Below are 24228 nucleotides of genomic sequence, written 5' to 3'. Positions count from 1 at the left end.
CAAAAATTTGTTAAGTCCCGTCATAAAACCGCTGTTGTTGGACATCCTGCAGGTTAGGCACATATCGTGTCACGTTGAAAGGAAAAGCATAACCCAAAGGATACCACACTCACCAATTAATTTTCTTGGTGCAAACCTTTTTGTTGGGGTATGCGTTGACACGAAGTTTTTGCTCTATGCACATACGGCCACGCATAACGATCAATTTTGTGGAGCTGAGAATAAGCTGATCCCGTGCGCGTAACACGAAAATCGTTTTCTACATTGTTAGCTGTTCAATGACTTCCGCTCACCGTCTTACTTCAAGTTTGAGTGAACCGTGGGATGCATTAAGAGTGGTAGCTGGGTTATCATAAATGTGCACACCGTAACCTTGCTTTATTTGTTCCTTTGCCGAAAAATCCAGCCATGTGACCATGAATTCCAAACTCCAAGTTCCCCACTTCTCCAGAAACTATCCTTCCCGAGCAACATCGGGCGGCCTGCTAGTATTCTATTAGTAAGATAAACTTATTATTATTGATGACCACATTAAATTGACACTGTTATTCACTGCCAATATTAGTCTTTATCAATATACCCAGATTCATCGAGCCGAGATGTTGTTCGGTTCTTACTCCATAAAATTAAAGGTTTGGCATGTAATGTCACCTAATGATCTATTGAATGGTAACTATATTTTTTTGCTACGTTATCTTGTGAGAAAGATCTCTTTAACATAACTAATGACAAAGTTGACTCAGATCATTATTTTCTTTTTAGGCATACATTCGTGGTTTCAAATACATATGATTTTATCAAAATTACCTTTGGCTTCCTTTTCTCTAGCTGTATTTAACACAAATGAAGAAGCGTGTTTTGTCAAGAAAAAGGTGATGCCGATCACATACATGACCCCAGTAAATATTTCAGCTAATTTTTAGCCAAAGCCTACATGGTAGCATAACAAATGGTAGTCCTACGAAGAGGCTATCAGTATAGTTTTAATACCTTTTATCTATTGTAATGCTTATTTTTATGTATAAAAGACCCGTGTTAAAGAGAATCGTCCTTGTGGGTACCATCTGCTTGTTGTCTGTAGTCACACCATATGTGTAAAGGAACAATATTACTTCATTATTTCCTCCACTTGAGTCCCAGGGACTCGTCATGGTTTCATTTGAAGGTTGTAAGAGAGATTAAGTTATGCTTGGCAGCCCAAGTGTAAGTGATGAGGAGAACCTTCTGAGCAATTCAAAGTGTGCCTTTCATACCATTTAATATCGTAACTTGGCGTTACTGAATGCCTCCATAACCCTTTATCCTCCTTTGCCTTATTGACGCTCACTTTGGGGGGGCGCGAGGTAATTAGGTCTCCGGGCTGAGTTTTGATTAATGCCCAAAATTATGTCTCTATTTGCTTGCTCGCCCTTTTTCGCTGTCTCAGGGTTTCCGGCCTTCCATTCCTCACTCTCGCCCTTGCTGGGAAATTAAGTCTCGTCGAGCAGAGCTACGCCTCCTCACTGCCAACGCTCAAACATCTCCCGTTACACCATCAATCTGAGAGCCGCCCCCTCCACGCCGCACTGTATTCTTTACACCTCCTTTCTCCCCCTAATAAGCCCCACCCCCTTCGTTCCACTGAACTCCTGCTGATCCACCCGTCCGACCAGCCCCACAGCCAATAATATTCACCTTCTCCGCCACGTCGGTCGACTTTCTTTCTCATCAAATGCCGTGCGAGGTCTTTATCGACCCATCACACGATTTTTTTTCACTAATCGCTTTCAGTGGATGTATGTGGTGTATTTTTCTTGCGTTTTCCCGGCGTACGTTTTGAAGATCCTTCAAGAAAGAATGTGGTCTAAATATTTCGCTATGATTTCCCATTAGTTAATATATAAATTCTGAAAAATTAAGGTTTTTATGTACTAATTTTTCTTTCTTTTGGGGACCTTTATGGTAGCTTGAAAACTCATACGTAAATAAAAATTCTCGAAGATCTTTAACACTAATAAACCTGATGGCATACTTTGATAACGATAAGAGTACCTATACCTTGAACTACGTCGCCGCGTCATAATTTAAGGGCTTTGTTTTTAACTGTTACTGTCCAAGATATTACGTCGGTATCGGCGGTGGTGGGATAAAGTTATCACCTGCCGTACCAATGGTCGATAGTTCGAATCCCGCCTGGATAGATTGCCCTTATCTAGGGAATTCCTTCAGAATGTTTGAGCCAGTTAAATTGTTAGCTTCTTACAAAACCCTGACGTGTAGACCGATATATTTCTGATTTCGGTGGAATAAAAATTAATCAATAAATCTCCTATCTACAAACTTTTTTTGATAGGTCTTTCTCGTTACCTAACAATTTTTATTATCGATTCCTTGAGTTTCTCTATACTTGATTTTATTTTCTATCCCACGCACTTTTGCTGATCCACCAAGCCTACCAACAGACAGTACTGCTGACATATAAAGCGATATTTATTCCACTAATCACTTTTAAAGAGTGAAAATGGTCATTTTAGCTCTTCCTCCAGTTCAATGTTGACTAAAAGGCTCAATTTTTACTTTTGTTTATTGTTCATGCTAGGATTAATAAGTTTAAGTTACAGGGTCAATCCATTTCAAATCACCCAGGCAATGTTGCTCAACATTTTTAATTTTCTTGATTTTTTAATCATGAGTTCCCTATAGGTAGACAGTCACAAATCACTATTTGAAAAAAATTTAGAAGCCATATTTTTTTTTTGGCAGCCATTTTTAAAATGGCGGCTGGGCAAATTTTGATGAAAAACGTGGTTTGCATAAAGTTAAATTTCGAAGCTATTTTAAAAGATATCAGAATAATTCAAAAACCAGTGAGTTTAGCATGAAATGAGCTATAGGAATTCATTGTTTTAATTGCGCTATCATGAAAGAGAGTCAGTCAAACTCTTTCTGCAAAAACCCGGGAAAAATTTGTCAATATTAACTTTTTAAGACCTAAAATTTTTATGAAGGGAATGAGACTCACTAACCAAATTTTATTTCTGTGTTAAATACTTAAATAACTATTTGCAGCATAAGTTTTAGTTCTGAGAAGGCACTCCTTTTTTTAATACGGGCTATCAAAAATTGCTGAAAACCTTTTAACGTCAATTTTCGCAGGTCAATATCTAAAAAGGGACTGAGTGAAAACAAGCGAAAATTTTACAAAATGTTATTTAGACACACAAGAACATCTCCAAAAAAATTATGACTGAGACTCTTCTACATTTAGAGTAGTGGAGCAGTGAATTTCAGAAAAAAACGCTACCGTTCCATGCGCTCATGCAGTGCAAGTTAGCAAACAAGGGCGTGATTAAATAATTAAATTAGCAATAATTTTTATCTTAAACAATTACTTTACACATAAAATTTTATTTATTTATGTAGGTCTGCCTTACATTAATAATAAAAATTGATTTATAACTAGAAATCTTTTGTATCAGCAAAAAAACTATTGAATTATAACATAGCAAGAAGTTAATGCACTTATGTTTACAAAAAGTATTTATTTCATCTATTGTACTAAAAAACCATGCATATCAATATGTGTAGAATATAAAAATATGCAAGAATGCATTTGCAAGGGAATAAACTTTCTCAATTGACATATCAAGTATCATACGTCATTAAGTCAGTGAGAGTTTTGCAACTGTAGTCTTAAATTCTCCCATCTACAACACTTTGTACAGCCTACAACTACGTAATCAATTATTTATAAATTGATCTCAACCCTGGTAGTGAATAGTAAACTGATTATATACTTATGTGTATCGTTTGAAAAAAAACAAATATTTTATGGTATAGTACACCTTGTGTACAGAATTATAAATTGTATATAATTTATGTAAAATGTATCCAATATTAAAAATGAGTCAATCAGCATCCAGGTCAGGCTCAAGGAATATGATAAAAGAAACACACAAACCACAGAATTTAAATTTTTGGTGGCACTACCACCTTCAGCTTTGGGAACAAAAGCATGAATATGCTGGAAGGGGACCAGGGAGAGTTGAGGGAGGGGGGATAGTAAGGGGTAGCAGGGTAGGGGAAGGATTGAATGGGTAAAAGCAATTAAAGTAATTATCTGCTGATCCAGGAGGATGAAAAGCTTTAAACGTCAAATGTAAGTTAATTTCAGTGAACTAAGTCTACTGAGTAGGTACTGGTATGTTGTGGGAAGGGAGGCCAAAATAGTTACATTATAGCAATCATTAAGTGACAGCAGCTGAATATTTTGCAACACTGAAGGAGACAAAGTGAGGAGATGCCCATGATGCCCTGTGGTTATTGATGCGTAGTTTGTGGGCCTTTGATGATTTTCCTTTATAGGAGGAGGGACAATGCTTACATTTTGTATGACAAATTAAGTTTCTGGATTTGCAGGATATAATACATTTTATTTCAAATTTTTCACTGGGGTTGGAGATAGGTGATGCTCAGTTGATTACAGATCTTTGACTAAAGAACGTGTCCTGTCCAGGTAGTTTTAAAATTGGATTTTCATTGTTCTGTGGTGAAGGATTAAGTATGAGTTGTTTTGTGGGTGACCTATTAAGTGAACAGTGCCATAAACAACACTACAAGAAAGAAGTGCCTGCAGAATTAATAAGAGTGAGTGACATGCCACCTGAAGAACAATTGTTGCTTAAATTAAGAGTTTCGAAGGAAATTACAAACATTTGCCATTACCACAGGGATAAATATTTAGAAAAATACTATCACATTTTTGGAAAAAAATGTTGTGACCCATTCGGTACTCACAAAAAAACAGTTAAAAATGGTTTGCGTAAAATTCTAATTGAACACCTTTCAAAGAAAAAAAATGTTGATATTGACCTAATTCCTGGACAAGCTTTATGTCCAACCTGTGCATCAAAAATATTTGTAAATAAACCAGAAGAAGGGGTAAATAGTGTTGAAAATGACCCAGTATTTCTTCCTGAGCCTTTTGAGTTTGTTGAGGATAATCCTTTGCAACAAGTAGAATCCATTTGCGAAACTTTGGAATTATCTCCTTTGTGTAAAATAACAAAACTCAACACTGAACAGCGACTGTCAGCTTTACATAGAAAAACTGATAAAATTACAAGTGCAGTCAAGCGAAAATTGGAAGAATCTTTCCAAAATGACTTAAAAGCTCAAAATCCTAATTGTACAGAAAACAAACAAAGTGAGTATGATATGCTTATTACCCAACTGAAAGAAAAATTCAAAGATTCCAGTAAAGATGATAAAATTAAGATAATTAGCCTCTTGCCAAGATCATGGTCAAAGAAAAAAATAATAGAGGAATTTGGTGCATCTGAATACATGGTGAAATTAACTAGGCAGCTAGTAAAGGATCAAGGTATCTTCCCACATCTTTCAAAAAGACAAGGCAACAAAATAAGTGAAGTTATTATTAACAGTGTTAAAGAATTTTATGAGGATGATGAAAATAGTCGCTTGTCCAGGTAAAAAGGAGTGTGTTTCAACTGTGATTAAAAATGTTAAGGTGCAGAAGCAGAAAAGGTTAATTCTTCTCTCACTGAATGAGCTCTACAGCCTCTATAAACAGAAATACCCAGAACACAAAATTGGGCGCTCAATGTTTTGCGCTCAACGACCAAAGTGGTGCGTTCTTCCAGGTTCACCAGGAACTCATAGAGTGTGTGTTTGCAAGCATCATCAAAATGCGAAGCTTATGATAGAAGGAGCAAAGTTTAATGCAAGTTATAAAGACCTAATAGCTTTCATGGTTTGTGACATTGACAATGAAAAATGTATGCTAAATACCTGTGCAGAATGTCCTGGGCCAGATATCCTACTTGATATCATAAAAAATGAACTAGACATGTTGCCTGAAGAAGTAATTTTCAAACAGTGGGTTCAAACCGATAGAGCAGAGCTCATTACACAGATAATGCCCAGTGAAGAATTTTTGTATTCTTTTGTTGATAAGCTTGTGCTTTTAAAATCCCATCACTTTATTTCAAAAGCTCAAGCTCAGTATTTCAAGGAAACAAAAGAAAATCTGACAGAAACCCAGTGTTTGGTGGTTGGTGACTTTGCCGAAAACTATACATTTACAGTTCAGGATGAGATTCAAAGTTTTTACTGGACTAATAATCAAGCGACACTTCATCCATTTGTCATATACTTTAAAAAAGATGAAAAGTTATGTTGCAAATCAATTTGTGTAATTAGTGACCACTTTGCTCATAACACTACAGCTGTGTACACTTTTCAACATCACCTGATTAGGGAAATTAAAAATATCATATCTAACGCTGAAATGATCATTTACTTTAGTGATGGTGCAAGCGGCCAGTACAAAAATAAGAACAACTTCATTAACCTCTGTCAACATGAAAATGATTTTGGTGTACGAGCAGAGTGGAATTTCTTTGCCTCATCGCATGGAAAGAATTCTTGCGATGGGATAGGGGGAACAACAAAACGAGAAGTCACACGAGTTTCACTTCAAAGACCATACTCCAATCAGATCCTTACCGCGTATGATATGTACAATTACTGTTCAGAGAATATTAGTGGAATTAAATATATATTTGTTTCTTCTTCTGAAATTGAAAATATAAAAAAAAACTAATTCAGAGATTTGCATGCTGTTTACCCGTAAAAGGAACAAGAACCTACCACAGATATGTCCCCATAAGTTCGAATCAAATAAGATGCTTTGTCACTTCGAAAGGGTCAGCATTTCATGATCATCAGACTACTGAATTTTCTAGCATCTAAGTTCATTGGGGAAAAATAACTGCGTGCACACTGCACTCAAGTGGTGTTTACAAATGTATCAGTAAGGTGAAGATTTAGACTTTTTGCATCTTGTAATCAATGTCCATTGTCATTTAAAATTAGAAAAAAAGATTATTTTATGCATGTAACGATTTATACAACATTTGACCATTGTCAATTGTATAAAATTGCAAGCCCTTTTTTTGATAACTTTGTTCTTATTTTCTTGTAATGGTTGTACAAAGTGTTGTAGATGGGAGAATTTAAGACTACAGTTGCAAAACTCTCACTGACTTAATGACACATGATACTTGATATGTCAATTGAGAAAATTTATTCCCTTGCAAATGCATTCTTGCATATTTTTATATTCTACACATATTGATATGCATGGTTTTTTAGTACAATAGATGAAATAAATACTTTTTGTAAACATAAGTGCATTAACTTCTTGCTATGTTATAATTCAATAGTTTTTTTGCTGATACAAAAGATTTCTAGTTATAAATCAATTTTTATTATTAATGTAAGGCAGACCTACATAAATAAATAAAATTTTATGTGTAAAGTAATTGTTTAAGATAAAAATTATTGCTAATTTAATTATTTAATCACGCCCTTGTTTGCTAACTTGCACTGCATGAGCGCATGGAACGGTAGCGTTTTTTTCTGAAATTCACTGCTCCACTACTCTAAATGTAGAAGAGTCTCAGTCATAATTTTTTTGGAGATGTTCTTGTGTGTCTAAATAACATTTTGTAAAATTTTCGCTTGTTTTCACTCAGTCCCTTTTTAGATATTGACCTGCGAAAATTGACGTTAAAAGGTTTTCAGCAATTTTTGATAGCCCGTATTAAAAAAAGGAGTGCCTTCTCAGAACTAAAACTTATGCTGCAAATAGTTATTTAAGTATTTAACACAGAAATAAAATTTGGTTAGTGAGTCTCATTCCCTTCATAAAAATTTTAGGTCTTAAAAAGTTAATATTGACAAATTTTTCCCGGGTTTTTGCAGAAAGAGTTTGACTGACTCTCTTTCATGATAGCGCAATTAAAACAATGAATTCCTATAGCTCATTTCATGCTAAACTCACTGGTTTTTGAATTATTCTGATATCTTTTAAAATAGCTTCGAAATTTAACTTTATGCAAACCACGTTTTTCATCAAAATTTGCCCAGCCGCCATTTTAAAAATGGCTGCCAAAAAAAAATATGGCTTCTAAATTTTTTTCAAATAGTGATTTGTGACTGTCTACCTATAGGGGACTCATGATTAAAAAATCAAGAAAATTAAAAATGTTGAGCAACAAATTTTATTTATATTGGGTGATTTGAAATGGATTGACCCTACACTGAAATGTATTTCGAAATGAAAAGACCATTTGGTGCCCGCTGACACGGAGTCGTATTAAATCTTTATAACGGTCGTGGCTATAAACCTACCTGTTATTTGATATACCTCGCTTACTTCATACTTATCTCTGTTTGGGTAATTTTCTGAACTTCCTGGTATTATTATCTATGCTTTTCTTCTATGCTTCTCTTTATGGGATACCGATTTTAATGTATCTTCTTGCAATTTTTCAACTCATTTTAATTCAATATCTAAAGATGAGGAGATTATCTCTATACCATTTTTCCCTCGATATTAGTTCAGAGTCTCCATTAATCACGAGAAACATTAATATTAAGCTATCTTTTCAGTTGAAAGTACCATATAGATAGTTCTTAATAAATTTATTTCGTGCTGAATGAGTATGAGTCGCCGATTTTTCACTCAGTGATTCAACCCGAAGTCAGTTTTTTAAGGTGAGGGCAGAGCTCACCAAAGTAAGAAGCTTGGTGAGGACTTACAAAATAAGATATCCCGCCAAAACTACTTTATTCCGGACTTTTATTTGGGTGCAATCAATTAATCATAGATAACTGTTGGGATTTGGTTTAGGATTTCATCTAAATATTAAGTACAAATCATTATTCCATTAAAATATATATCACAGGGTATGAGTAAATGTTAAAGTTCGTTGTGTATTTACCATGACATTTCTGAATTTATTTTCCGAAAATCTTATTAGTAAAGCGTTAGCGAGATAAATTGCAGTCATTGATTATGAGTAGCTGAGAGTGTTTGGTACAGTCAATACAAGACCTCATGTTTTTAGTGATGAGGTCTCATCTTTGCTCTATGTTCTCATAGCGGGTGGTTAATATATACTTTATTTGATAAATTGCTGTAAATAATTTTATCTAGCTCTAAATTCTTGTCCCAGTTATTGCAGGAGCTCAGTTTTTTAAAAATATAATGTCTCATCTTTGCTCTATATTCTCTTAGTGAGTGGTTAATACATAATTTATTTGATAAGTTTCGGTAAATAATTTTATCTAGCTGTAAATGTTTGGCCCAGTTAATGCAGGAGCTCAGTTGTATAAATCATAATGTGTCATTTTTGCTCTTTATTTTCTAAGTAGCGGGTAAACATATCCTTTATTTCATTTGCAAGAAAAACAATGACATATAAAGCTAGCGGTCGGTGGTACTCATGATTTTATTTTCCTCTTTGCAGGTAGACAAGTCCGAGGAACCAACCCCGTCACACTGAGTCACGATTGAATCAGCCGTTTGCTCTCGGGCAGAGGAGAAAAAGTCGACTGATCGGGTCTCAAGGGATCTCTCGAAGTAATTCGGCCGTCGGCGAAACAGGCTTAAGGAGAGTGCAGAGAAGCGAAAGAAGTCCACTCGGGGCGATGGAGTGAATGACTTGATGCATCGCGGCGCGCGACGTTAGAGGAAGATATCCGAGTGAACGATCACTGAAGGGATTACGATTGTCGTCATGGCGAAGTGACCCTTTCTTACCAGTGGGCGCTGCAACCACTTACACGACGCTAAAAAGGGCAATTTTTACAGCTACTATCTCTCTTGACCAAGCCCTGGTCCGTGTCTCTCTGCTATCTCACGAAAGAAAAAAAAGGATCAGTGAGTCAGTGTGGGTGTATACTTGTGTTCGTGTGAGAGTGTGTGTTTGAGAAAGATTTTTTTTATCCCGCGTTTCCACCCCTATCGTAGCGTGAAGACCACTTGTTCCAGACTCTCTTTGCCCCGCGGATAGAGAGAGAAAGAGAAGAGTTCGCGTTTCCGGGAGACTTCACCATCTTCTCTACGCCCACCGAGGCATCATCCCACAGCATTATCAATCCCCCTCCACCCCCCCCCCCGTTCCCTCCCACCTTCTTCCCCGGCGTAGCGACGGCGTGTTTCAACTTTTCCTCCAAAGAGGAGAGAGGTGGTGTGAGGCTTCACCCCCCGGCACCACCAATCCGTTTCCATGACAACGACCCCGCTTCTGTGATGAGGGGCGCGGTTCGCTGGGGTGCGGGTGGTCTGCCGAAGCCGCCCGCCCCGCTCTGCACCGCCGAGGGCCGCCCGGGCCCACACACGACGCGCTGAGTCCTCAGAGGCCCTGAGGGAATAGGAGGGGTGATTTTTACGCATCGAATCGGGGAGAGCGCGCTCGAGCGAAGATGGCCAACCGGAGACCTCCGCACCGCCGCTCCCTGACCGCATCCATCCACCTGCTCCTCCTCTACCTCCCCCTGGCGCTGCCGCTCCACGCCGCACCCGAATCCACCGCATCTTCCGCGCCGGTCTCGCGTGTCCTCGGCCGGGAATCGTACCGCGGGACCACGGGAGTCCCGCTCGCCTCCTCCTCCTCCTCATCAATCCCCTCTTCCCGAACAGTCCCGGTCCCGTCTTCCCGAATATTCCCGGTCCCGTCTTCCCGAATCGTCCCGGTCCCTCTCCAGCCGCCCCCGCCCTCGTCCCACCTGAGGCCTCCGCCGAGACGCCGCCTGCACCGGAGCAACGGAGGACCGCCGCCTCCGGACGTGCCCATCTGGGGGGCCCACCCGCCCCCGGAGCCACCCTTGCACCCCCTGCCGCACCTCCAGCTGCCCCCGTACCCGCCCCAGGCCTCCCTTTCTCCCCCCTCCCCCGTCGTGGCCTCCTCGTCCTCACCCTCCGTCGCCCGCTCCCCGATGAACAAGCCGAGACAAATGCCCAAGGCCCTGCCCCCACCGCCTCCGCCGCCTCCGCCCGCCCCGGGGCCCGCACCGCCGCCCCCGGCCGCCGCCGCCCCCAACGTGTCCGCCCCCAGCCTGGTGTCCGAGGGGGGCGGGGAGGGAGAGTTCGTGGGTTGGGGAGGCAGCGGGGGCCGCGAGATGTCCTTCGGGCGGCCGGTGGCGGGCCCCGAGCTGAGGGTGGGCTCTCGGAGCCGGAGGCAGGACGTGTACATCGCGGGGTTCTTCCCGTTCGGTCCCCGGGGGCCCGGAGGAGGGTCCCTGGGCAGGGGGGTGATGCCGGCGGTGAAGCTGGCCGTGGACCACATTAACGACTCACCCGACGTGCTGCGAGGCTACAGGCTGCACGTCTACTGGAACGATACTCAGGTAAGCCTCCGCTTATATCACCTTGCCGTACTGCTCATTGAAACGTTACAGGGGATCGGGTTAGTGTGGTGGCAACCGTGCTGGCTTCCAACCCAATCGAACCGGGTTCAAATCCTTACGGTGATAGAGGTTTTTCAGAGGCTGCCCGATTCGTTCTTGAATGGTTTGGGGTAAGCACTTCAAGAGCTGCGCTCCGTCCGTCCGATGGGACGTTAAGCCGCTGTCCAATTGGCGCCTTTCATTCAGAGCAGGCAAATGCTGATGCTGTGAACCTTTGAACGTTAACCTTTTAACGCTTTGCCAATTGCTTCCGGGAGCAGCTGCGTGCTGCGCTTTGTCGTGCAAGCTTTCGCGTCCGTTGTTGGGCGCATGAAAATACGGAATTGGTTGTCAATTAATATACTCGTCCAACCTCCCCCATCCACCGGAGTAGTGGGGGAGGAGGGCGGCGCTGACGTCGGCAGAACTCTCAGCCCTATCCTTGAGCGGCGAGCGGCCTCTTCTTCGTTCCTAGTGAATAACCCTGTTGGTTACATATTCGCCGTTTTCTCTTTCGGAAGATTGTTTTCCAGGTCTGGCGCCGTCAAGTCTGTTGAAATTCTGGGGGCATTTCTCAATCTCAATAGCCTCCCGAATTAGTCGTAATTTCTCTCCACCCTTCCTTCATGTCGCAAATGATCTAAGCTGTCATTCGCCTTCTCCAAATACAATGACACCAACGTTATAGAGCACTGCATAGAACAAGTGTCTTCGTACGCAATCAAGCGTACATATGGAAAGTTATATGCACCAACGATGACATTCGTGATAAAAAAATCATTTGGCTTCACCGGGATTCGAACCTGGATCTCCCGATCGTTGGTCAGGAATGCAATCATTTACTATACCAGGTCTTGGTAACTCCTTGTGTGTTACCTTTAAGGTAAGGCAAGGGGTACCCGATCGCTAGCATGCAGTATGCAACAGGACCTCCAAATGCACACCACATGGTCATAAAAAGCATAATAACAAAAGTAATTCTTGCACATTTATGCAGGGTATGAGGTCTCACACCAATAAGCCCTCAACACACATGCTCAATGATAGAAAGCAAAAATTGCCAAGGGATTGTAATTGATCTGGTGCAACGCACAACGGTTAAATTTTCGTGAAAAAAAGTGTTATTTTCGGTTTCCTCATGTCCAAAAACCTAAGAATTGACGTCTTGGTCAATGAAATTCAGACTTTTTTCTATCTTGAAATTTTCAACATTGAAACCCCATAAGGCAAATGAAAAATTTAGTCTTGGGCCCACATTGTGAGGTCAAAAGGTCAAAATTGTAAAATTTTGCTTACACTCAACAAAACTTAGGACCTTTCCCCATAAGTATGCCAATTTTCAAGAATATTGCTCGAGGGAAAGTTACTAAAATGTTACTAAACTAGAGGTCAAAAATGACACACGACCCTTAGGACAGTCTGTATATTCAATATATATGCAAGATTAGAACGATGAGAAATAAGTTACCGAGAAGGGCGATTTTATGAGTGGCTCCACACCACTAAAGCTACACGCACTACTTTAAGCTTTGTTGGTGAAGATTCAGTGTGGGCTGGTTTGTTATTGTATTTTTAATGCTGAGCCTTATGTATATTTCCGGATGAACTATTTCTCTTTATAGGCCTGTTTACACGGTACATTAACACGTACGGATTAATGTCTAAATGTATGAACTCGAGAATGAACGCCAAAATGCACCGTGTTTTTTTGTACTAATGCATGCACAACACATGCATGCACAGTGTTTTTTGTGTGCATGCACATGCACACACAACAAACCACCCAATTTGTGCAAATGCATGTACAGAAAATAGAACCTGTTCTAATTTGGTTCATGCATTCGTACATGTTCTGTTCCGGTCCACGAAAATCATTCATGCAAACAGACATTAACTCGTACGTGTTAATGTATCGTGTAAACAGGCCTTAAGTAATATATTTCGAACATTAGTTTGGTTAGGGGAGAGTAGAGCTACCCCGAATTAAGCTCGGTAGTTTGTATTTGTTCATTCTGGGTGCGAGAGCTCGTTCTCTTGCGTACAGTGCCACCGCGTACCTCGAGGATTTTTGAAAGGGAGAATACGTAGGATTCACGGGGCATTGTAAACCAAGACCTTTCGATCAGCAATCAGCGCTCTAACCCACAGGGGACCGGAATGAAAACATCCGTAATCGTCGTTTACTTTTTGCGCAATCGGTATCAAAACATTCAGGTTTTCAACCTTTCCGTGGAAGCTTCCTGGAAATTTTACTGACATAACTCGCCGCTCCCGTCCAATGACCGTGGAAACCACGATGCACCATTACCCCTTCATCTGGTGTACAATTCTGTACTAAGTTCTGATGACATCACCAATCGGAGTTTGGCGAACTTCCTCCTTCTATTCTTCCACCAATTAGACTTTATTAAATAATTAACTGAAAACATTAGAATATGTAACAATATATATTTTCAGAATGTGATTATTGTTGAAAATTTTGTTCACAATGACAAAATCCTTCGTGTTGCATTTCATCAAGTATCCAATGTAAATTTATCTAGAAAAACTGAAAAAATTGATAAATTATTACTAAAAGAATGTAATCGCTGAATACTGAGGTTTTAAATTGAAGGTATGATTTCGTAATGATTTATTGCGCTGTGTTACCTTCCTTGTACACCCTCCACCACTGTGAGACCCTCTCGGAGAAACATGTATTTGTGAAACATGAGGGTAGAATTTTGTATTTTTTATTCAATAATATCAATGACAGTTATTGATTTAGAAATGGATGTATATTTTGGAAAATACCAATCTCCAAGCATTGAATCTAACATTTTTATCATACGATGCACAGCATTTACATCTCGTTTTATGATAATTACGCAATCAGAATTAAAGACGTTACCTACTTTTATTACAAAAGATTACTCAATTTTTATGACTCGTTAGCTGCACTAATTTTGAAAAGGCGCTGAAATCGTTACCAAATTCAAAATAAAGGGTGAGAAACCTAGTATCATACAGCACTAGGGCTTTGAATGTCATCAGAAGATTGATTTTGAAGTTAATGGCATCATAATTACATCAATCGTGACTAAGGCGACAATATGGACTATTAGATTCTGGAAACGCACTGACTTAAGACGCAATTACTCAATTTTGCACTCAAATATGTCTGCATCGGTGGCTCTTGGATACAATTCGCAGTAGCAAGGGAAGTTTTCGTAGAGGTCAATTAATTTTTTCCATTAGGAGTCCTTGTCGAATTGGTCGAAGCTTTCGTGGCTGTACCGTCCATACGGCAGCTCTTGGGACTTGCATTTCTATAATTGCTCTGGCCTGTATTACGTGTAGGCATCCGGGAAATGCGTGAGCCGTGTTGCGAAGGATATATTACTCCCTTCATTTTCGCTAAAAGCATACGAGCGAATGGAAAGCGCACGCGGAGACACTCGAAGAAAATTGTTCGGGAAAAGGTTTTTACACGCGTGCGATTCTGCGTGCTCCCTGTGTGAGGCGCCCTCTTTTATTTTTTCGCGAGACCGTTCTTTGAGCTCCAAAATGGCTTCTCTAGCTTCATTACTATTTCCATCACTCTCTTTACATCCTTTCTTTGCCATCATTTGTGTTAGCCGCTGAATGTTGGAAAGAATAGAGCTCCCATGCGTACAAAGTCAACATTAGAACGTTTGAAAATTGGTTTCTTTTAATGGGAGATGGAGAAAACATTCTTCCCCTCTCTCTTCTCGTCCCCTCTACTATCGGAGAGATGCTCTTAATGTTTTTTTTATCTTTTCTCCCCCCGCCCCTTTCTCCCATGCTTCGCCTTCTTTCCTACTCTTTGCTGTACTCTCCACTCAATGCCAATCTCAAAAATCAGCAAATGGGAAGAAACATTCGGCTTCACTCGAATGATAAAAAAAAGAAAAAAAATAAACCTCGGCCTCCCTCCTCATTCGTTGGTAATCAGTGTGTTTTTTTTTCTTCCTTTCCTCTCTTTTCGATTTTCCGCTCCGTGAAGCTTTACCGCTCGGATGAATGGAGTGGGGTGGGTTTCATGGAGGAGGTGGAGGGAGAGGGAAGTCTTTAAGGACAGTGGGAGGGGGAGTTAAAAAAGGGACATGGATTAAGGAAAACGGTGGTAAGTGGTGGAGAGGGGGGTGGGTTGGTATCTTGGAATTCCGTTGAAGAGAAATCTGACAGAAATATTCCGCGAAGCGTAATGGCAATCGAGTTGAGCTCTCGTTGTAAATTAGTGAGTCAAAAATTACGTTAAAATTGCGTTCGTTGATGCGTATGCTTTGATTTTTAGCATCCTGAAGTGCACTTACGATACCAAAATCCCTCAAGAAGTTATGGTGGATGAAATTCATTCCGACGGATTGTACACTTGTTTAACGAACCGAATTTCTATGCCATTTGAATGGCTCTCCATACACTACTCAACGTTTGCATCTGATATTCACCGTCAATAAGATTACCTCTGCAAACAAAATTTACATCTCAATGTATTCAGGCCAAATTTTATAAATTTGGGCGTCGTATGAGTGACTGTGAGTCAATTATCGTTTGGCATGGATATTTTCCTTTCGACTCATTAATGTAGAAAGATGTAGAAGAGGTATTGGAATGCTAAATGAAATTAGCGGAAAGAATGTTTAATAAGGAATAAAAAAACTGTAATAAGTACATATGTTTGAGTAAACCATTGCACTATAGAGCCATAATTCGTACTGATATTCTCTTATATCGGCTCTTAGGGATCACCCTTATAATATTTACGAAATTGCAATGGGAGGCCTTGCCTTGAATCTTACTTTTACAATTGTATTCTCGATCCAAAACATTCTATTTTCGTTACCGCACACAGAATTCCACTCTAGATGTTTCGAAATAATTACTTAGCGTAGCGGGTTAATTGAATTCAAATAGTAAAGTAAATAAACAATACGTTACTACTAAATATACCCTCGCAAAACATTAATTGGACTTTCAAAATAAATCCCTCAATTTTAGAAGTATTACCCGTAACTTTTATATATTTTGGAGTACATATGATAATTATTTGATGAAAAAGGTAAATGAAATAGCATAAATGATAGGAAATGTTGGGAGATGTTGGATTTAGGTGAAAATTTTTTCCACTATTTGATCATCTGGACGAGTATTGGGAAATCAGGACAGGTACGGTAGTTAACGATGGCGGAGGGTAGGAGGAGAGGAAGCCTGTTGAACAAGGTATTAGGAATCATGATTTTCCGAGAAAGATCGTAAAAAAATGAGGGGAAGAAATGATGAGGCAGATGGTAAACGATGCGCACTCGGAGCGGATTGGTTGCCATGGTAGTGATAAACGATTGAATAAACAAGCTGAGAAAGCTTCAGGAGACCACTCCATTGTTATGTTGGCAGCCTGCGCGCTGTGAGTAGTGTTATGTTGGCAGCCTGCGCGCTGTGAGTCATGTGGGCAGCCTGCGCGCTGCCGAGTGTTACGTCCGGGCGGAGTGCTGCCGGGCGGAAAGCAAGAATTTGGTGTCAAATTCGAATTGGGAAAGGTTATAGAGAAGGTTAGCAATTTTGTTTATATAGTAAAATTGTCCAATGATGTTGTGGTTAAAGTACATGTAAATCAGCTCAGAGAATTTTATGATAATGCCCAGCTACGCAATTCTCTGGCGGCTAAAGTTCGCAATTTGCAAACTAGTAGTGGTGAGAGTGAGCAATGTGAGGCGAATGATTATAAGGAGACACAAAACGAATTGCGGAGGTCTGGACGAGTCATAAGGAAACCGAATAGGTATTCCGACTCGAACTTTGCTTACATTTGTATTAGCTTGAATCTGGGATATGCCCATTATTATTGTAGTAATGTCTTTTGTTAAGTATTCGGTGTTAAGTCATTTCTTATCTAGTCAGTCTGTTAAAATATAAACCAATCTTGTCATTTGTTTTATTGTATCTTTTGTCAGGTCGACAGTTATCATGTCGATTGTCATTTTGCTATTGTTTTATTATTTGTCAACTAAGAGGGGAGAGTAGTGTTATGTTGGCAGCCTGCGCGCTGTGAGTAGTGTTATGTTGGCAGCCTGCGCGCTGTGAGTCATGTGGGCAGCCTGCGCGCTGCCGAGTGTTACGTCCGGGCGGAGTGCTGTTCGGGCGGTTGACGAGTTGAGAGAGGTCGCAGTCTTTCGTTACTCATGTCTGTGAGACCCAAAGTGAAATAAAGTCTAAAAGCCAAAGAGTAAGATTGTTCTTCTTGTAGACAGTTTCCTTCGACATAATATCCATGAATCGAAAAAATACTTATTAACGTGATTAAGTCAATGAATTATATTTTTTAAAGTGACAAAGAGCTGTTTAATTTATCCGTATTTAACTGATCAATGCAAGTGATCTATCATATCTAGTACCTAGTCTAGCAAGACTTTTTGAAACACTGAATCACTCTTGCTGATACTTACCAACTGCTTCATTCGTTGGCTACAAATCATCACCTTTTTGTAATTACCTTATGAATTCAAGCACTTGGTTTTCATTTTAATATTTCAAGCATTGGGAAAATGGCTTTTGGCAGCCGCCACAAATATTGTTACTCGAGGCCTGAAAAATGTTATCAAGAATCTCTATACTTTCGATGAACATTGTAAAGATTAGTACCTCTGACAGAAAAGAATAAAGGCATGGAAGGAAGAAAAGAATTATTCGCTGTTGATTTTTTAAAAATAGCTGCAGTTTTTTTGCTCTTTTTAACTTCACCCACCATTCCTATGTTCACATGACTAAAAATGTTAACTTCATTTCAGAAATTTATTACAATAAGACTCTTGGCGCAGTGAAGAAGCCCAGAATGGATTATTATCGATGTGATGATATTAGTGTCATCACATGCGTGCTTACTGTTTGCTATTAGGAAACCAAATGTGGTGCATAAAATTAGATTCACTCGTCAGGTATAAAATGATGTATATTTCAGCAAATTGAAATAAAAATAAGTAAAAGGATGAGTAAATCCTAGAAATAAATTTCCCATAACACTTCGATAAAGATAGTATGAACTTTGCCCTTAATTGCATTTGAATTCGAGCGTTAATTTGAGTATTACTTCTTTCTGACCTCAGCGTCATTAATGCTTAACCTGTGACGTGCGGTCTGAGAGACCGCTGCGTTTTAAATTTATGAATATTTTCAAAATATCAATAATGATGAGCGTCATAATTTTGTATAAGAAGGACATGGCAATCTTAAAATTTAACGTTCTTATTATTTATTTCTGAAAACTTGTAACTTAATTTGAATAGCGGTCTGTGAGACTACACGTCACTAAATTGGAAATCCAACAAACGTAATACTGGTGGAAAAGAATCAAAAAGTTCTTAAAAACAATTCCTAGTGATTTTTGAAGAATAATAACTATATTATAAATTTGTAAGGAAGCATTTTTAGTTGCATAAAGTGGATAGTTAAGTACTTAGTTAATTAAAAAAGTACCAATGTAAAAATAATAACTTAAGTGGTGATGGTTTTCCGGGTTTACACCGCGTTGATACATGTTTTGCGGACGACAGTTTCGGGCGCGTTCCAGCTCCCGTCTTCGGGTCCAAATGATTTGCAGATCTGTGATCCTTATTTATTTACAGCTAGTCAGACGGATGTTGATTTTTAATTCCATTGTTGGAAAAGCCGTTTGAAAGATGAGGATATTTTTTGGACCCGAAGACGGGAGCTGGAACGCGCCCGAAACTGTCGTCCGCAAAACATGTATCAACGCGGTGTAAACCCGGAAAACCATCACCAAATAACTAACCGCGGAAGCCTCCGTAATAATAACGTAAGTGTTTTTGATAATAGGTTTTTGATCCTGTTTCAAATTACAATTTTCACTGAAAAAGTTGGTTCGTATTTGGAATGCATAATATTAAATATAAGTTATATAATAGTTGAGAAGTCAAAGAAAAATTAAACTAAACAATAAAAATGACTTTGCAACATTTTACGAATTTTTGTTTTATTGCGGTCTTCCAGACCTCACGTCACTGGTAGTGTATCAAATATTTCACGTCACAGATTAAGGGTTAATGGAATTTTTCGCGTTTATGCTGTACCATTATGCATTAACTGTGATATAAATATTGGAACTTATGGCATCGAAACTTCAACCATACTTGGCGCCAGATTTTGAAGAAACTTAAAAATTGGAGGACTTACTATGTGCCAGAGATATGCGGGCCGAACCCAATATTTTTCACGATATGAGACCCAACCTCTTCAGTATCTTGCGCCCTTTTTCAGGTGTGAGTGAATACCTTACTATCAAAATTCTCTTCGGCCAAGGGTTTCGCCTGCCTGGCCTTTTCATATTCCCACATATTCTTATCCAACTTCAACCTTTTTTGAACCCTTGACAGTTTCTCTGAATAAATGTGTTCAATATTAGATTAGTATGATATTAGGAAAGTTTTCGCGACAAGGAATATCTCAACTATTTCCATGGACCCCGCATAAAAAAGTAATGTAATTTTTGAACTCATCTCTTGGCTAAAATTGGCTCAGAAAAACGAAAACGATACCTTGACGATACCTTGTAACGCCTTTATTGTGTGCTTAAAATAGCTGTGGACAGTTTAAACCACGCTCGGTGTAGTATATTAGCCCATTTACCTAAGGTGATAAAACAATCCACATGTAAAAGTAAGTCACGCAGAATGTTATCTTGCTATCAATGAATATGTGAAAACAGTTTGAATAGGTATTTTTAACATTTTTGTTAGAGTTATGCCTATTTAGACCGACCCTTTTAACAGTTTTTCACGCATTTAAACTAAGTAGGACACATTTCTACCGTTAAATAGGATTTTTTTGCTGACGGTTCACTGACTTGTAAAATCTAAAATTTTCAGCATACATAGAGAAGACTCCGTTTTAAATTTTCCTGTATCGAAAAATTCAAAAATTTTCCCCAGAATTTTATGACACAATTCTATTTAATATTAAGGAAACCGAAAAAATGATGCCCGGCAAAGGGCATACTCTGAAAATTCCGTATTGACACCATTAGTTTGAGGGGAGAAATAAATCACTGGAAAAGACAAAATACCAATGTTCGGTAGGGTGGGATGCATCCTTTTAACAGGCCCATCATCACAATAGTGCTTGTGTACCAGCAGTGACATATCAGAAAAGGCGACAAAGAACTAAGTAGTGATGTGGGTGTTTACAAATGGAACGAGACTCCTAGGGCGGGCTCGCAAGGATACACTCCTGGGGCAGGGCCTATAAGCTCGAGGCTTTTTACCTCTGCACCGCAGAAAGGGGAGGACGGGAAGGAGAAAGGAAGGAGGCGCCGCCGCGATAGGAGCCCGACGACGCCTACTGGGAGTGGATAGGGAAGGAAGGGAAGGGACGAGGAATCCCGCACCGTCACAAAGGCGGGCGGGTCCTACCACCAGCCAAACCAGGCAACAGCCGTTGCTATTCTAACAATTTTGGAGGATTATTCTATGAGGAAGAATAATCCAACGATCAAATCGTTAGATTGGGGGTGTCTACAGAGTGAATGAGTGAACTGAATTAAATAATAAGTAATATGCATATTTAAATTATTTTGTCGAAAACCAGTACGAAAATTGGATACAGCCACAGGGTGAAAATAGCCATAACGCGTAAACTGGGTGTAAAAAAGCATGAAATCTACATGCATATAAGGCACCCAACCACACGAGTTCGTGAATCCCTTCTTTGCAATGGTGTGTACGTGGGACAGACAGGAAGAAGTTTTGAAATCAGGAAGAAAGAACATTTAAGTGCTTACAAATATAGCAAAAATGAAAAAAGTAATTTTGCTAAACACTTAATTTACAACTACCATAGGAGAATTTTAAGATAAATATTTTAAAATTTTGCAATGACCGCCGTGAACTGGACTCTAGGGAGCAGTTAGAAATTTAAAAAATTATTGAAAGTCAGGACAGTACTCTTATAAATGAATATCTCTACCCATCATTTTCCCTTATTCTGGCGTCCGTTTTAAAATTCATCAAGTAACTAGGTAACAATAATGAGATAAACAAATCATAATTTGCGCCTGAAGATGATGATGATTCATTGAAACCGGGGATCGCGCTCTGATAAGGAAGAATTAGTATAAGTAATTGCCTGAAATCCAGGAAAACTTAAGTGAAAATAAGTAAATATTTAGGGATACTAAAACTATTTAATAAATAAATATATAAATTTTGAAATATTTTTGGGGAAGTAGTGACCCGTTTGGTCCCCTCTGTATTCACCACTGCATCCAATACGCTTGGAGGAAGTTTAGCGCAAACAAGTAAGTTGACAACCGTGAGTGCAAAAGAATCAAAACGAGACCACAGTATCGATGAATCGATACGTATAATCGCGCGATAGCCTCTACCAATTTAATGCATCCAAGAATACAAAAGCTTTTTTACTAAGAAAAATATTTTAAAAATGATGAAATTTGGGGGTCACGACCCCTCTCATCCCCCCTATATATCAGCCACTTCATCCATTACGAAGGTTGCAGCAAGCTTAGAAGTGTGTTGCCGTCTATCAAGGAAAACAAGTGAAAATAAGTAAATATTTAGGGGTAGTAAAACTTAATTAATCAATAAAAATATAAATTTTGAAATATTTTTGGGCATGTAGTGACCCGTGTGATCCCCTCTAAATTCGCCACTGCCTCCAATACGCTTGGAGGAAGTTTAGCGTAAACAAGTGAGTTGACAAACCGTCTGTGCAAAAGAAACAAAACGAGACCACAGTATCGATGGATCGATACGTATTGTCGCTGACACGAGAGCGGTAATTAGTCCCAATGAGGCTTTTGAGCACGTAGCGGGGACAGGGAGGGAGGTGGAATGGTTTGAGGGGGCGAACCAGTGTGCTGCCGTCGATCAAGGGAAACAAGAGCAGGATCATCCTCTTCAGGACTCTTCTCTTCCACTCGAGGGGGGGAGGGAACGATCTTGATTATTTTCGGGAGTGAAGGGGTCTTCTGGCGCAAACGGGGGCACAAGGGCCACTCGAGAGCACCCTGTCGATCCTTCAGCACGCGCAGTTAACGCAAACAAAACGCTCGAGGCCCCCTCTCTCGGGAGAAAAATGGAGTCCTCGATCACTTGCCGCCGCCGCCGGCGAGTCATTTTTAATTGGCTATCAAATAAAGGCCTTACACCGATACACAACGACACGGCCGCGGCGTGGGTAGTCTCTTAGCACATGACTGACTTATACATCTGATTCATCCGATTCCCTAATTGGTACAAAACTTGAAAGAAGAATTACACATCGGTTGAATGGAAGGAGCAAAAAAACTAATTAATTTAGGCCGGTCCCTATGTGGGCGGGGTAAAATTGTCGCCTGCTAATTTTGGAATTCCGCCTTCGAGTCCCGCCTGAGTGGGTTTTTCGCCATGGGCGTTTGTGGTCCGGTCCTTAGGAAAGCTTAAAACAGGCTAAGCCTACCAGATTACTTGGGCAGGAATTAATCGATGAAACAAAAGAAAAAAAATAAAAGATAATCCGTGACAAGGATTTGAAATAAAATTCCAGGATCCAAATTCAGGGTCTGGCAATAACAACTGTGGGTTGAAAAAAATATGACCTTTCGGTGAATCTACGTTTCGCAGTAGTTGGGACAAGTAGTAACTTTCGATGGCTTTAGTTTCGGCAGGCTGACATGCAAGGGTCGATTTTTGACTTTACGGATGTGGTTATTCATTGTTTTGTTAAATGTTTATGTTTCAGTTTAAAAACTTTTTCCCACTCTCTCATTTATTTCAGAAAAGCTCAGAAAGTTTAGAACTACATGTTTTCCTTTCGAGGAGAAGCGTTCCGTCTCGCATCTAAAGTAAACTCTACTGGGAGTATTTAATTTCGCGCTGAAACGAAGCTATGAGATTACAGCTTGTTTTAGCTTCGCTCCGGGGTTGAAATGACAAGCATTAATGAACAATATGGAGTCTTTCTTGCGTATTTAATCACTTCAGTGGACTTTTCTCAGGTCTTCCACTGGGGGAGTAACTATATTTTTTAGACTTTTCTATCATTTGCTAACCAAATCGATTACTGATTGAAGTAATTGAAACTTCGAGAGAGATGAAGTCATTTTTTTGGTGGAAGACCTGTAAAAAATTCACTCGCATTCATTGTTTCGATCCCTGTTTTTGCCTGCGTATATTTTTTGCTTGATACCAAAATCTCCATTCTTCCGGTGCTATCACGTATGGTTGTTTGTTGGTGACAACGGTTGTCATCAACAAACAACCAGACGCGGTAGCACCGGAAGAGTGGAGATTTTGGAACCTCGACACCGCGGAAACTTACGGAGTCACTTTGCTTGATAGTTTATCTCCCAGGTGTCAGCTTAGCTTTGAAAAGCTTTTAGCTCAATGGATATGTAAGACTAACTTCATAGAACAAAAAGGTGAGAGTGATGGCATCATTCACCCGGTGAAATACTGGATACAAATTCACTAACAATCATGCAGGGCTTCACTTTATCCCGGCGAATTGGGGCAGTAAGTTCCTCTCGAAACGTCATCCGGGCAATCTCCTCACGACTCGAGCTCGATATCAGCCAATGAGAATTGACCCAGCATTACCACCTAGGACCAGGGTCGTCAACCGTCCCGTCCGTCAAGCGGCCCGTCGGCTAATTTCTAACGGCTCTTGGGGGCTAAAAAAAAATATTTGCAACTACTAAAATAAATCCAAGTATCGACACTTGTTACGGCAATGAAATAGTTGGTCTTTGGGGCGAAAGGTGGCATACAGATGCCTGGAGAGACATGAGTGACTGAGTGGTACCCCAGAAGGGGATGGACCGTGTTTAAGGTGCCCGGGCAGGGGGTTGTATTGTTAAGGGTGCCTCGGAAGGGAAAGAGAGGATGGGACAAGCAACAGTCACAACAGAGCGACGGTCGGTGTACGGTGCTTACTCCACGAATGGACGAACGATTCCAAAACAGCTGTAACAACGATATA

General features: G+C 39.9%; 1 protein-coding gene across 1 annotated transcript in view; it reads left to right on the top strand.

Moving 5' to 3' along the window:
• Nucleotides 1-24228, top strand: part of LOC124166484 (formin-like protein 5) — a 678638-nt gene that overhangs the window by 106960 nt on the left and 547450 nt on the right. Inside the window, exon 3 of the mRNA XM_046544014.1 lies at nucleotides 9318-11199. Coding sequence (XP_046399970.1) covers nucleotides 10276-11199 — 924 coding nt within the window. The 5' untranslated portion in view covers nucleotides 9318-10275. The remainder of the gene's footprint in view (nucleotides 1-9317; nucleotides 11200-24228) is intronic.

Source organism: Ischnura elegans, chromosome 10 (genome assembly GCF_921293095.1).
Source record: "Ischnura elegans chromosome 10, ioIscEleg1.1, whole genome shotgun sequence".
Lineage (NCBI taxonomy): Eukaryota > Metazoa > Arthropoda > Insecta > Odonata > Coenagrionidae > Ischnura > Ischnura elegans.
The sequence above is the reverse complement of the archived record's forward strand: the minus strand, read 5'-3'. Positions and strand labels throughout refer to the sequence as shown.